The sequence below is a fragment of the Carcharodon carcharias genome, chromosome 8 (genome assembly GCF_017639515.1).
Source record: "Carcharodon carcharias isolate sCarCar2 chromosome 8, sCarCar2.pri, whole genome shotgun sequence".
Taxonomy (NCBI): Eukaryota; Metazoa; Chordata; class Chondrichthyes; order Lamniformes; family Lamnidae; genus Carcharodon; species Carcharodon carcharias.
The window spans coordinates 153,528,966-153,544,389 of NC_054474.1; the positions used below are offsets into that span (position 1 = coordinate 153,528,966).

General features: G+C 43.0%; 1 protein-coding gene across 2 annotated transcripts in view; it reads right to left on the reverse strand.

The window, feature by feature from the left end:
- Positions 1-3,289: 3,289 nt before the first annotated feature.
- Positions 3,290-15,424, reverse strand: part of gpsm1b (G protein signaling modulator 1b) — a 248,555-nt gene continuing 236,420 nt past the window's right edge. For both annotated transcript variants that reach the window (XM_041194228.1, XM_041194230.1), the window contains 3 exons: positions 6,977-7,136; positions 5,677-5,897; positions 3,290-5,179 (listed from right to left, as the gene is read on the reverse strand). In XM_041194228.1, the coding sequence (XP_041050162.1) occupies positions 4,997-5,179; positions 5,677-5,897; positions 6,977-7,136 (564 nt within the window). In that variant the 3' untranslated portion in view covers positions 3,290-4,996. The remainder of the gene's footprint in view (positions 5,180-5,676; positions 5,898-6,976; positions 7,137-15,424) is intronic.

Below are 15,424 nucleotides of genomic sequence, written 5' to 3' on the forward strand. Positions count from 1 at the left end.
GCAACTTTTGCAGTCAGCCGAATCTGACATTAGAATCACTCCCCATTACACGGGACTGACTCTGCTGCCTCCCTCTGCCCACCGCCCCACCCAAAACCACCGATTCATGGATTTATTCTCCAACAGCAGGGTGCTCTGGAACCTAATTTTGAATGAAGAATAGAATTCGATAAATACTCTTTTTTTATATACCGGGGGGTTTCTTTTTGATGTGGTTGTTATACGTTTTTTTAAACAGCGTTTACAGGAGTGCAAAGTTATCAGAGCAAAAAATAATGCAATGATCTGTGATTGTGTTTTCTTGTGACATCCAAGATAAAGTTGATACAATCATTGTGTCAGTGTTGCAGAAATTGCTTTGCATTCTGTACATATTTGGGAGATTAAATATCCTCATATATAAAATATTGCTTTTGTAGCATGTGTTTGTATCCCAAGGGCGTCCACACACGACTCGTTTCAGTGGACAGTAGAAATTAGAAATGGCCCATTTCCATCATTCAAATGTGTGACATTGGGCCAGAGACAATCTTTTTTCCACAGGTTCTCAGGGCAGTGCTGACAAAGCTACAGTCTTGCAGGTTGTATTTTGAGTGGCTTACGAGAGCACTCCTCAGAGCTTTGAGTCAACCATGGGTGTGGGACCAGAGTCACATATTGGCCAGAGCTGAAAGACACTAGAATCTCATACAGCACAGGAAGTGGCCATTTGGTGCCCTCGGACCTACGCCGGCTCTTTGAGCTATCCAATTAGTCCCACTCCATCCTGTTGCCCTTCCACTTCTATTCCAGCCAATTCTTCCTTTACATAAATAGCTAATTTCCTTTTGAAAGTTACTGAACCTGCCTCCACCACGCTTTCAGGCAGAAAACTGTCCTTATTTTGGGAGGGGGGGGGGGGAAGGAGGAGTTAACGGCATCACCATATGTATAAATGATACTGTGAATCACACCATGTGTTTACCGAGTTTCTGTTGTAATGTACGAAATGTGCATGATTCCAAACAGCAATCTGACAAATGGCCAGATAATCTGGTTTTTTTTAGTGATGTTGATTGAGAGAGAAATGTTGGCCAGCCCAACAGTGAGGACTCTCTTACTCTTGGAATAATGCTGTGGGAATTTTTACACACGCCTGAAAGGTTAGATGGGGCTTTGGTTTAACATCTAATCCAAAAGATGGCACCTGACAGTGGTGCTGCATTCCTTTAGTAGTGCATTGAATATTAAGCTAAAGGCTCTATATAAAGGTAATTCTTTGGAATCCTCTACCGCAGTGAGCTGCAGAAACTCAGTCATTGAGTATGTTCAAGACAAAGATCAGTAGATTTCTAAATAGCAAAGACATCAAGAGATAATGGGGATAGTGCAGGAGAACAGCATTTAGATCATCAGTTATGATCTAATGAATGGCAGAGCAGGCTTGAGGGACCCAACTGGCCTATTCTTGTTACCATTTCCTATGCATTGGTAAAAATAGGGGGAGGTGATGGCATAGTGGTATTGTCACTAGATTAATGATCCAGAGACCCAGGGTTAATTTTCTGGGGTCCTGGGTTCAAATCCCATCGCAGCAGATGGTGACCATGAAACCATTGTTGATTGTTGTAAAAACCCATCTGGCTCACTAATGCCCTTTAGGGAAGGAAATCTGCTCTCCTTACCTGGTCTGGCTTACATGCGACTCCAGACCCCACAGCATGTGGTTGACAAGGGCAATTAGGGAATGGTAATAAAGGACCTAGCCAGTGAGGTCCATATCCCATGAACGAATAAAAAAAAATACACCCTCTAGGTGTGGTGCAAAGGAATTATGAGGAGGAGGAGAAAATAAACATGGAGATCACTGATTAGCAATAGTGGAAAATATTTACTGGATACAGATATCCATGATCGAGACCCAAGGAAAGAATCAGTGCACAGTTTGTATTTTTATTACAAGCTTGTGTAAAATTTAAAACATTGCCATTTCATTTGATTTACATCTTTTACGTAAAATGAGGCTGTTTTATTTACAGAACAGTACAGATTTTTAAACCTCTTTCAAATCCAAAGAAAGCATTATGTACTGGCAGTGTTTGGAAAATATTGTATCGGAAGGAGTTTCAATGTTTTAAAGAGTGTAAAAGGGACACAGCATAAGATAGAACACAGAACAGCAGTTAGATCTCAAGCGCTACAAGAGCATTTTTAAAATTTACACCCAAATAAAAATTAAAAACACATTTCTGGGTTTATTCTTTAAGCTAGAGAAAGAATTAACATGTATTTTGTACATCTTTGACCCACTCTCCAGCACAACAGCATACTGGGCGTCCCTGTTGTTTGTGGTTATATGCATAGAATAACACAAACACACACACACATTACAAAAAGCTGCGAAGGAAATTTTGTACCAAAAGTCGTCATTTACGTGTCTCACGCTTTTTCTTCATGTTTTAAAGTCAATGTCTAGTGCAGACACAAGTTGAATCTTCCTCCAAACTCACATACACACACTCTGCAGAAATAACTGAAGCAGTGGGAAGACTTAAGGGAAAGAACTTCAATTTTCACAGAGCCTTTCATAATCAGGCGTGCGATCAATTATTAATTTAAAACCGAGATCAATAAATTTTTGTTGACCAAAGCTATTAAGGGATATGCAGCAAAGTTGGGTATATGGAATAAAGTTGCTGATCAACCATGATCTCACTGAGTGGCAGAACAGGCACAAAGGGCTAAATGGATTCCTGTTCTAATCTGTTATCTATCCGTTGGTTGAGGGATAAATGTGGGTCAGAATTCCCTTGTTATTCTTTGAATAGCGCCATGGGATATTTTATATCTGTCCGAGGGGGGCAGACATGGATTCAGAGGACCCAGCTTGGTCATTTTGTTAAGTTGATTTTATATAAAAAAATACACAAAGCACCTATATTATAAGCATTACTTGGAAACTTGAATACTTCACAAACTGTAAAGAATTATACGTTAAATTGAGGGGTCTATGCATTTTAATTGCTGGATGAGTGCAGTTCCCACAACAATCAAGAAGCTTGAAACTGTCCAGGACAAAGCAGCCCGCTTGATTGGCACCACATCCATCAATGCACAGAAGCAGCAATGTGTACCATCTACAAGATGCAGGGATTCACCAAGGTTCCTGCGACAGCTCCTTCCAAACCCATGACCACTACCATCTAGAAGGATAAGAGCAGCAGATACATAGGAACACCACCGTCTGGAAGATCCCCACCATCCTGACTTGGAAATATATCGCCGTTCCTTCACTGTTGCTGGTTCAAAGTCCTGGAACTCCCTAACAGCACTGTGGGTGTACCTGCACCACAAGCACAAGGCGGCAGCTCACCACCACCTTCTCAAGGGCAACCAGGCGTGGACAAAAAATGCTGGCCCCGTGGATGAATAAAAAACATAGGGAAATGGTGGTGTCTTATGAAAGTCATAAAACAGGAAGACATTGTCTTTAGAATAAAGAAAGACATTAAGTTTTGGAGAAAGGAGTTGGAAAACTGCCTGAAAAATAATAGCATGTATAACTGTACAGGCCACAGATTCATCACTTCAATTTTCTCTCTCTCTCAAAATAAGGGGCATGTTTTTGGAAAATTGCAGGGAGTCACCTTGCTTAAATAGCAAGCAAGAACTGGAGGATATCATTAGAGTACTTCCCTTGATCTTAATTACATTCACATTCTCAAACAAAAAACAGCTTTGTGTATAAATGTAAAAGAAATATACATTAAGCAATAAATGCCAAATGTTACATTTCAAGTTTGTTTGGCTATGTTTAACATTTAAGGTGTACACATTGGCTGTGAACTGCAGCCTCTGTTTGGACTGTCAATATGTCCACATTAAGCTCCTTAGTCCACTATTTCAACTTTGCCATAGCCTCTTTATTTTTAAAATACCTCCATTACAACAACAGAGGAAGGAATTCCATATGAAATCATTAAGCAGTTGCACACCAGCATCCCACTGCATAATTTCAAGGCTACTGATGTTCATTTCCATTAGTATTTTGTTGTTATTTATTTCCTACTTCATCACATGTAGAAACCTTCAGTTAACATAATGCTCCTTTTAATTTAAAAAACCCACTGTTGTAATCCCAGGGCTCTGCAGTACCATCAATGAACAGGCAACCTCCTGTTTCTGAATGGAACTGGCCAGACATCCAAATTATTCCAGCTGTCCATGTCTTTTGGGATTGATCTAGATGAAATATGGCTGCATATGTCAACCTGCATAACCCTATGTACATAATCTGTATTTTGGCCTTTTGCTAAGAGTAGGAGATAGTACCCCAGCACCACTGGCGTTAGATATCACACACAATCCAGGAGTTGTAAAGGGCTGCACTTGTCCCCAAAATATCTCTACAATGTTTGATCTTAACTTTATTCATAAATTTAAATATTAAATCTCTTAAACAGAGAAACTAATGGCAACCAGACCCTTCCAATGACAGTAGACATGTTCACTCAAGATTGCACTGTGAATAGTCAAAGGAAATTAATTTCTAATTGTTTCTAGTGTTTATGTGTGATCTTACCTGTAACACGTTTGTCTATACATATATGTTTGATCTGTGTATATGTAAATGGGGTATCAGTGTGTGTGACTATAGACGCATATTTTCTATAGTACCAGCAGTTTTACATTCATTTAATGCGATGACTTTGAACAATGACCAGACTGTGCTTGTATACTTCCATCTCCCATAGAGAGACGATTCTCGTACCATGTGAAAAGAAACACAAATGTTGCTATCGGTGTGTCGAGTGTGAGGGGGTTTTAGTTTAGAGAAAAACAAAATCACCTCCTTGGCAGCTCTCTTGAAGCTGCGTGGGCATCTAGATTCGTGCGCTGGTCTCTCAAGGGGCAATCTGGACAGGTTTTGGACTGGGCTGCCGCTCACGTTGTTTTAAGGGGCACTGATCCGCACCGTTAGTCCAGCTGGTTTACAAGTCTGTTGGCGAAGCACTGCTCAGCTGGAGCCTGGCCTGGTCTGTTCCAGCCCTTCACGGTTCGACGGAAGATCAACTCGCTGCTCATCCATGCGCTTGGCCTGCACCCGCTGGATCAGGCTAAAGAAGTCCTCATCGGGGACAGTGGGTCCTCTCGGTCCTGGGCTGGGAGGGGCACATCTCTGATCGTCGATCCTGGATGACTGCGCGAGAGAAGGAATCACTTGAATCACCAGATACTAGTGCACTTGAGAATCAGGGGGCCACTTATAACAGGTTCAGAACTGGACAGAGCAGGGTGGCATCAGTTGGGGTGCCAGGTCAAGATTGAAGGTGGGGGGTGGGATCAGGATCAACAGGGGTAAAGCAAGGGTCAGGGAAGGGATAGAGGAAGAGATTGAGGGGGAGAAGAGCAGGGTAACAAGAGCAGGCTAGGCCATTCAGCCCCACAAATCAACTGGTTCAGGCCATTAATATGTATCAAAAAAGCAGTGGCCCAAACACTGATCCCTGCAGAACGCTACATACTTCCTTTCCATCCGAGCAATCGTTCACCACTATACTCAGCCAATTTTGTATTCATGTTGCCACGTCCCTTTAAGCCCTGGACTTCAATTTTAATACATTTATGCATGTGACACACTGCTTGTAAAGAGTGGGTGTTTTCCTCACAGAGAGACATATTCCTCCCAGCTCTTACCTGACATTTCATTAACATGTTGAAAAACTCATCTCCAGGCTCCTGAGGATCTCCATCAGGCCGCAGATGCCCCATCACCACCTGGCTGTTGTTGTGTGTGATCCTCAGTCCAGGCAAGTTGCCCACATTGGCTCGCTGGTCATCTAACCTCCGGCTCTGAGAGCTTGCTATCAAGTCGAAAAACTCTTCCGTCTGCGGTGATGCAATGAGTGAAGCCTGAGCTACAAAGCAGTGGGGGGGAAAAAAGAAGCGTGTTATCGGTGTTGAGACACAAGTACTCTGTAACGGCTGGTAAAACATACAGCAGGTTTCTGCTTAATCCGTTTTGACACTGTTCCTTGGAGTGTGAAAGTTGGCCAGGACATCTTTCAGTACTGTCTCCCGGATGAGATGTTAAACTAAGGCCCCATCTGTTCTTTCGGGTGGATGTAAAAGATCCCATTACGTCATTCCCATCCCATTATGCAAAGAGGAGCAAGGGAATTGTCCCCATCATCCTGGCAAATATTTCTCCATCAATCAACATCACTAAAAACAGATGATCTGGTCATAATAACGCTGTCGGTTTGTGTGATGTCCCCACGTTTTCTGACAGTTGGCAGACCCTCTTTCTTATCGGTTAGTTGTAATGGTGCCAAGTCAATCAGCTCGCAATCACACGCCAATTAATTTCACAGATCCTTCACCTGCATGGATCGATGGTTGAAATTTTATTTTTGCCAGTGAATGTGAAAGATGGCAGGGTCAGGGGGGCAGCCACAAAGCTCAGCAAGGTTTGGTCAGGTGCTGCCCTGCTCCAATGGCCCTGCACGGGGAAGTTGTGATGACAAATAGGGCTGGATATGGAAGGTCTATCAGCAGCTTCCATTCATTCTGCGTTGCGCACACGATTTGCTTCATGCAGAGGTTGCGGCCAGTGGACATTTTCTGTGCCAATCTAATTGGCTCAGAGAGTTGCTTGTTGACTGTTCCACTCTGCAGTTTGTGCAGGCACTCAGGGACTTCAACAATCTCATTCAACTTTTATTTAAGTACCAAGTTTGCTTGGTTTTCTTCTGTGCTTTTCCCAACTTTGTTTCAGTCAACTCTTTCCTACTGGAAAACAGCTCTGAATCTAGTTAGGACCTCACAGTAGTCACCTGTAATGCAGGATCTGGGCAATGAGCTGCTGGAGATGGTCAAACAAGTAACATGGGTAGGGAAGGGAGGAAACTTAACATAACGCTCAAGCTAATAAGTTGGAGGCTCCCAGGCCATGTGCAATTCTTCCTTTGCCTCGTACTCTCATTCAGGTACTCACATATTCTGTCCTGCAGAGGAGACACAGGGGTCGATGCACTCCCTGTCGTGCCATTTTGACGTTCTTCGAATGTACAACGCTGATCATCCATACGATTACTTTGGAAACGGCTCAGTAGATCAAAGAAGCATTCTTCATCTGAAGGATCCCGGTTTACCTTCTACACAATTCAAGTTGAAAAAAAAAATTGATCAATATTGATTGAATACATTGTGCAATTTCTCAAATATCCAAATGTGCAAAAACCACGACAGAAAATGAGGCATTGTTAGCCAATTAAACCTGTGCTGAAAGAACCTTGGCTATTTACACAACGTATCTACCTTGGTTTCTCAATGTTATGGCAGTAGTGTGTGCAGTTTTGGCCTCCTTACCTAAGGAAGGAGGCACTTGGCGCAGTGGGTTCATTAGGCTAGTTCCTGGGATGAAGAGGTTATCCTATGAGAAGAGATTGAGTAGCCTGGTATATATTACTTGGAGTCTAGAAGAATGAGAGATGGCCTAATTGAAACATGTAAAAATGCTTAAGGAACTTGACAGGGTAGATACTGAAAAAATGGGGAGAATTTTCTCCCCGCCGTGTGCGCTGGACGGGAGTGGACGCAGGTGAGCGCTCAGCCGATCGCTGCCCGCAATCAGCTGCATGCCGCCATTTTACGTGGGCAGGCCAATTAAGGCCTGCCCAGCATGACGTGCACCTGGTAGCACTCAGTGCTATCTGTGCGGGCAGGGGGAGAAGAGAGAGTCGGAGCCTGCGGAAGAGCACAGAAATATCCCTGAGGCACGGAGCTGCCTTAGGAAGTTTAATTTCATTGTGAAGAACTGAAACAAAGATTTTTAAAAATTAATATTCGGACAGTGTCACATGAGCTGGGACACGTCAATGAATTTCACTAAAGTTTATTACATTTATAAACCCTTCATGAAACCTCATCCCGCCCGTGGATGAGGTTCCATGAAAAATGCGAAGGCCACCTGGGCTCTTGGACTGCACCCCCCCCCCACCCTTAAGGTTGGGCGGGCAGCCCTGTTAATTATTTCAATTAGCTTTTAAATGGCCTTAATAGGCTTTTGACAGTTCGGCGGGTGTGCGGCGGAATCGGCTGCGCACCCACCGAACTGATTATTGGAATGACGTGCGGTGACATCGGGACACACGCCCGACATCACCGCGCGTCATTTTACACGGTGACGAGCGGGGCCTGACCCCGCATGCCGACCAGAAGATCCAGGCCAATGTATCCTCTAGCTGGGAAATCAAAAACACTAGGTCAAAGTCTCAGAATAAGGGGTCAATCATTTAGGACTGAGATGAGAAGAAATTCTGACACTCAAAAGGGTTGCGGATCTTTGGCACTGTCTACCTCAGACAGCTTATAACACCTGAACCTAAATTAACACTGTGAACCCATATGCTACAGATGTTCAGGGCAGCGATGATGAAGGACGACAGCAGTCATCTTATCCTCTGTCAACTCATTAAATAGCCCAAGTGGGAAGAGTTTCATAGGCTGAAAAAAACCTGAGCACCCGTTGTGCGAATTTGGTTTTTCATATTCACTTCAATCAAGGTAGGAGTCAGCAAGTCACTCGGCAGGCAGCTTGCTGATTTAAAAGAAAGAAGGAACTTTCATGTACTTTGCAATGTCAGGAAGCCCCAAAGTACTTTCCAGCAATGAAGTACTTTTTGGAAGATTTTAGTTGCTGTAGTAATGGATCTGCAGCAAATTTCTGCAGAGCAAGCTCCTACAAAGAACAAAGTGATAATAACCAGTTCATCTGCGTTGATTGAGGGAAATAGGTATTGGTCTGAACAACTGGGAAGAACTCTGCTGCTCTTTCTCAAATACGCAGTGGGATATTTTACACCCATCTGAGAAGGCAAATGGGGCTTTGGGCTAACTTCTCATCCAACAGACAGATAATGTGTTATTGCACACTTTTTGAGGTGCGGTGGAAATGGTTTGGGGTGTTGCCCTCATGAAGGAGACCATAGAAAATGCAAGTCCTTTTCTTTGGCAACAATCAAGTAAACTTCTAAAAACTATTGGGCTGCCATTAATAAGATGCAAAATTTGTGCTCACTTCAAACATACCAACGGTTTTAAATGTCCAACGATTCGCAAAATCCCACAAGCGGTGTATAGTGCAGAGGGCCAATAGTGCAGGAATGGCACTTCCCAGAAAAAGTTGATTTTTTTTTTTTACAGTCAAACCTCATTAACAGCTTGTTATACCATACACGCTCTGTCTGCTTCATGTGTCAGCAGCTGACCTCAGTAACAAATGCTCCCAGGTGCAAATGCAGCAAAAACACTGTTCAGCACCTGGAAAAGAACACTAAAGTACAATAGCAGAATTATAGAATGGTACAGCATCAAAGGAGGCCATTTGGCCTATCTGAGGAAGCATTTCATTTTTTTTTTTTACAGGGGGTACAATGAGACTGATTCCCAGGTAGAGAGTGGTTTGCTACAAGGAGAGATTGAGCAGAATGGGCCTAAATGCTCTGCGGTTTAGAACAGTGCTTCCCAAATTTTCATCTGGTGTGACTCCATTTTGACGTCCCACACTTCCCATGAATTTGGGGATTGCCTTCAATGGCTGAGCAGGGGGTGGGAGAATGAGGTTGAGTGTGCTGGGGATTGTTTAAGCAAAAGGGCTTTTTTTTTAAAAAAAAAGCTACCTTTTCACAGCCTTTTCTGGCAGCAGAAATCAGGATTCAAAGATCTGTCTGTTCGGCCACGCCAACCAATAGAGAAAAAGCGAGGATTTAAAAAGGGCCTCACACCTCTTAACATTCAGTCTAAGCTCTAGGGTAGCCATTGCTGCCTCCGAGCTTGTGTCCCTAAAATCTCGTCTTGCTACCCTTGCCTGTAGTTTGGAAAGCTCTTGCTCAGAAGAATAGAATGTGATCTTATTGAAACATATCATTTTCTGAGGAGGAAGCGGGGGGTGGGGGTGGGGGTGGTGGGCGGGGGGGTGGGGGTGGTGCAGGCAGGGGTGTGGTTCGGACTTGACAGGGTAGATGCTGAGAAAATGTTTGCCCTAGCTGAGAAAAGGGAGTCAGCCATGATCTTAATGAATGGCAGAGCAGGCTCGAAGGGCCAAATGGCCTACTCCTGCTCCTAATTCTGATTTTTGCAAAAGATATCCAATTTACCCCATTCCCCTGCCCGCCCTTCAAAAGCCCTGTTGTTTTTTACCCCCCCTTCAAGCATTCATCCAATTCTCTTTTGAATGTTACCTGCAAATGCTGGAAACTGAACTGAAACAGAAAATGTTGGAAACAGTGGAACTATTCTGATGAAACGTCATCGACCTGAAATGTTAACTCCGTTTCTCTCTCTCCACAGGTGGTGCCTGACCTGCTGAGTATTTCCAGTATTTTCTGTTTTCATTACATGCAAAAGATTGCATGTTTAAAGTAAAATCCCCTTCCAGTTCAGTGCAGTTGTACTTATTAACCTGGTTCTTAGAGTAAACACTTCCATTATAAGCTGACATACATCTCGTTATACTGGGAATGAACAGACCCACTTCATTTCAGTGTGACAGATGTTCTGCTCAACACATGGCATAAATGCAATATATTAGTAGAATGGTACAGCATTGGAGGAGGTCATTCGGCCCATCTTTGTTAAGGCTATCTAATTTTTTTTTTAGTCTGACTTGAACAGTAAAGTCGCAATCATTACAGCACAAAAGGGGGCCATTCAGCCCAGAGTCCATGCTGACTCTCTGTAGAACAATCCAATCAGTTAAATCTATCCCTGTAACTCTGCAAGTTTATTTCCAAACGGCCATCCAATTTCCTTTTAAAATTATTAATTTTCTCCACTCCCACCCTCGTTGTAGGCAGCGAGTTACAGTCCTTACCACTCAGTGCGTAAAAAAGTTCTTCACATTCCCCCTTGCACCTCTTGCCAAACCTTAAATCTGTGTCCTCCAGTCCTTGTATTATCAGTTAACAGGAACCCTGGGAAAGGGAATGGTTGCTGAGGTATTGTTTCACATATGTTGTATAGTACAGGGAGCAAAATGTAACAATTCAAGATGGTCATGCAGAATGGTCATGGAAGGAAGACAAATTCACACTAGCCATTCAGTCCATTCTAATGGAAACTCATTGACTGCTGAGGCTTTTCAAGATCACACTCTCAGTCTTCAAGGTTACAGTATGTGCCAGGATCTACCCGTTTAGTTTCCCTACTTTTTTCCTGGCAAAGGTGTGGCTCCACATCAAGTTCTATCTTAGGCACAAGTTTGGGTTTCATTGACAAGGACCATCAAATCTGAAGAGAGGTCAACATTCATCCCTCAACCAACATCAATAAAAACAGATTATCTGGCCATTACTTCATTGCTGTTTGTGGAACCTTGCTGTGTGCATATCGACTGCCCTGTTTCTTCCATTGCAACATGGATTACACTTGAAATGTGGTTCATTGGTTGTAAAGATTTTCAGAACATCCTGAGGTCATGAAACGTGCTACAGAAATGCATCTTTCACTTATATAATAAAGTCTCAATTTACCATAATATAATAGTCACTGAAAAAAAGAGGCTTGCTGTCGAAACTTTTCATCTTGCACTCATCAGGACAGACACAAGAATGCCAAATTTCAAAGGGAACAATTTATACTGCATGAGAAAAAGGGTCCCGATTGGCAAATTAGCTCTGATTGGTTGGGACATTGCTATGGTGAATGCACTAGGGAACTATTGTAGCCACGGTTTTGTTTATTCAAAAACGATGCAATGTCTGGACATACTTCTTTTGCCTGCAGAGGACAGGTCCCTGTGTATGAATATATATAGCTTTTAGCAAGGGTAAGTGAGCTACACTGCAAGTCCAACTGAATAAACAAAAACATGGGGGATAATAGCTGTCTGATCCATGCGTCATGGCAAAATCTCGACCAATCAGAGCTGAATTATCAACCAGTCAGCACCTTTTTTCTCTTTCAGTATAAATTGCTGATCCCTTTGAAATTTGGCATTCTTGCATCTGTCCTGATGAGTGAAAGACAAAAAGCTTCAACTGACTTTTTTTTCAGCAATGCTCAAGTTCCATGTGACCAAATGACTATTGGATGTAGACTATGTAAAACAGGAAGATGCAATGAGTTTCTACTCCTGGATCCCTCATAATCAGGCTTTAATGTCACTGTTTGCCATCAGATGAATTATCTGGATCACTTGGCAGAATAATATGAACTCATCAATGTAAATGACTAAAAATAATCCAGCAGGTTGATAAACCAACCATGCCTCAAAGTAGCATGACACTTGTGAATTTGACAATCTGACTCAAAGGGAAATTCTAAAATTCTGTGCCCGTGTTGAATTTTCTCTGCAGACTAGGACAAAACTTGCTGATCCTCCAGTCTTCCCGCAGATAACTCACTACGATTGTGGCCAAATCAATGTGTTTTCTTTAAGTAACAGAAATGGCGAATGCCTTCACCATGTCATTCAGTCAGTGTTTGAAAGAGAAAAAGACAGGTTTGTGTTGGGTCAGATGCTTCATAAGGACCCAAATTGTTAACTTTTCTCTTGCTTTCAGAAACTAGGGAACCTGCAGTGCTTTTATAGCCTTTTTAGTTTTCATTGCGGATTTCCAATCCTAGAATCACACGGCACAGGTGGGAGAGCAATTCTAATTAGTCCCTCTCCCTCAATTTTTCCCCATAGACCCTGCATTTTGTTTGTCATTTTTAAACAGAAATCCAGCTCCCTTTTTGAAGTTCCTACTGAATCTTTCACCATCCTTTCAAGGAGTGCCTTCCAGATCATAACTCGCTGTTTAATTTTATTTTCTTCATTTATCCACTAGCCAATTATTCTAACTCTGTATCTCTTAGTTAACCGGGGTTGGCTTTATTATATCAAAATCCCTCCTAACTTTGAACACCCTTATTCAAACTCCCCTGACTCAGACATTTATGGACATCGAAAGACTTTATGTTTCTGGGGATGTTAATGCCCGGTATGCTCCATTTAAAAATGTCAATCTTTGAGGCAGCAATTTGCTTCCTGCTTTGCTGAGTGCTGTGCACTGCAGTGGCACTGTGATTACTTCAATACTGAGATATAAGGCCATGAAAAGAAAGCAAGTCAAGCATTAGGTTTTATTTTGAGAGGGACAGAACTGAAAAGTAGGGAAGTCATGCTAAACCTGTATCGCATCTTGGTTAGACTATTTGAAATGCTGCGTGCAGTTGTGGTCCCCATATTATAGATTCGTAGAATCAAAGAATGTCTACTGCTTAGAAGGAGGCCTGTCATCTACATGTGGCTCTTTGCAAGAGCAATTTGCCTCGTGCTACTCCCCTGCATTTTCAGGGGGAGACGGAGGTGTAGTGATAATGTCACTGAACTAGTAATCCAGAGGCCCAGGTTAATATCGTGGGCACGTGGGTTCAAATCACACTACGACAAATTCTGGAATATAAAGCTAGTGTCAGTAACAGTGACCATGAAACTAACATTGATTGTTGTAAAAAAAAAACCCACCTAGTCCTTCAGGGGAGGAAATCTGCTGTCCTACATGACTCCAGATCCACAGCAATGTGGTTGGCTCTTAACTGCCCTCTGAAGTGGCCAAGCAAAGCCACTCATTTCAAGAGCAATTAAGGATGGGCAACAAATGGTGGCCTTGCCAACGACACCCACATCCCATGAAAGAATAAATCATTTTCCCCACAGCCCTGGAATTATTTTCTCATCAGATGATGATTCAATTCTCCTGAAAGCACGATTGATTTAAAAATGATACAGAGATGCCGGAGAGGGTGCAGAGAAAATTTACAAGGATGATACCAGAAATGTGTAGGTATTCATGTCAGGCAAGGATTGACAGGCTGGGTCTCTTTGATCTTGAAAAAAGGCAGCTGAGTGGTGACCTAACAGACATGTTTAAAATTATGAAATGGTTTGAGAGAGTGGATGCAGAGAGAATGTTTCACTTTGAGGGGAAGTGCATAACTAGAGGCCATCAATATAAGACAGTCACCTAGAAATTCAGAAGGGAATTCATAAGAAACTCCGTCATCTAAAGAGTGGTGAGGATGTGGACCTCGCTCCCACAGGGAGTGATTGAAGCAAATAGTATAGATGCATTTAAGAGGAAACTATACAAACCTATGTGGGAGAAGGGAATAAAGGGTTTTACTGATAGATTTAGCGGAGGAAAGATGGGAGGAGGCTGGACTGGAGCATAAATACCAGCATGAATTGGTTGGACCAAATGGCCTGTGTGTGTGCTGTATGGTCTCTGTAATCCCATGTTACAGCACGATTCACCCTCACTGGTGAAGATTCTCTGTCGATATGGGGCAGTGAGAGCTGACCTGAAATCTGCTTGAGCAGGAAAACAGACTGATGGAAAGACTGGCTTGTTTTGATGATGCACTGTCGAGGTAGCCAAGTGGCCGAGCACAATTCCAGTACAAATTAACTCGGGCATGGACATATATTCAGTGTAATGGACAAGAGACCAGAAATTGGATTGAAGGGATGAGCGATTTTGGAGAACGGATCAGTGATAGAATGACGGCAAGATTCAGAAATAGCACCAAACCATTGTGATACTATATGCACTAAAGCAGACGGGTATTTTATATGTAAACGTGTAGTAAAATAACAAGGGGTCCCACACAGCAAACTGAAGAGGCCATTTTCATTACATTTACTGGGGAAGAAAGGAGCAAGAATCCAGACGTATTAGTTCTTCTGCACCAGTATTAGTTACGTCTCTGCACTTTGCCCTCCTAATTTTCTCTCTCCTCAGCCTGCTAGCTCTTGCTGGGGCATGGTTCCCGAGGGAGCTGTGTCCCTCCAATGCCCCTACTCAAATGGCATTTTGAGGGAAGCCTAGGCATGGCATTGAGTACTGACAGTCTACATGCCTGTGGGTGGCCTGTACATGGCACTCCCTGACACCTCCACCGTGGACACCAATTAGCACGGGCACACTGTCCAACAGCAATGCTCAGACAAGGTTGCTGATCCAGACCAGCTGGCTCAGTCTGACTCCAGCCCGGGGACATGGAGTCAGTCTGGGTACAGTACACAGATCAAACATGGGGCCCCTCTTGCTCATTGCGGCCCAGTTTTACACAGACTGCACAGTGCACTTGCAGATGGAGACTCTACTGCAACAAAAAAAAACACCAATTTAATCTAAGATGCACATCAGATGACTTAAATGCACAAATAAAAGAACCAGAGGGCTGACGCGAATAAATTGTTTTCATGCAGCAGGGTATGATGATCTGGAATGCACTGCCAGAAAGACTAGTGGGAACAGTTCACTTGTAACTTTCGAATGGGAATTAGATAAATAATGAAGGGGAAAATTTTTTACAGGGCTGAAGGGAAAGAGGAGGACTGGGACTAACTCGATAGTTCTTCCAAAGAGCCAGCAGAGGATAGCCCAAATGG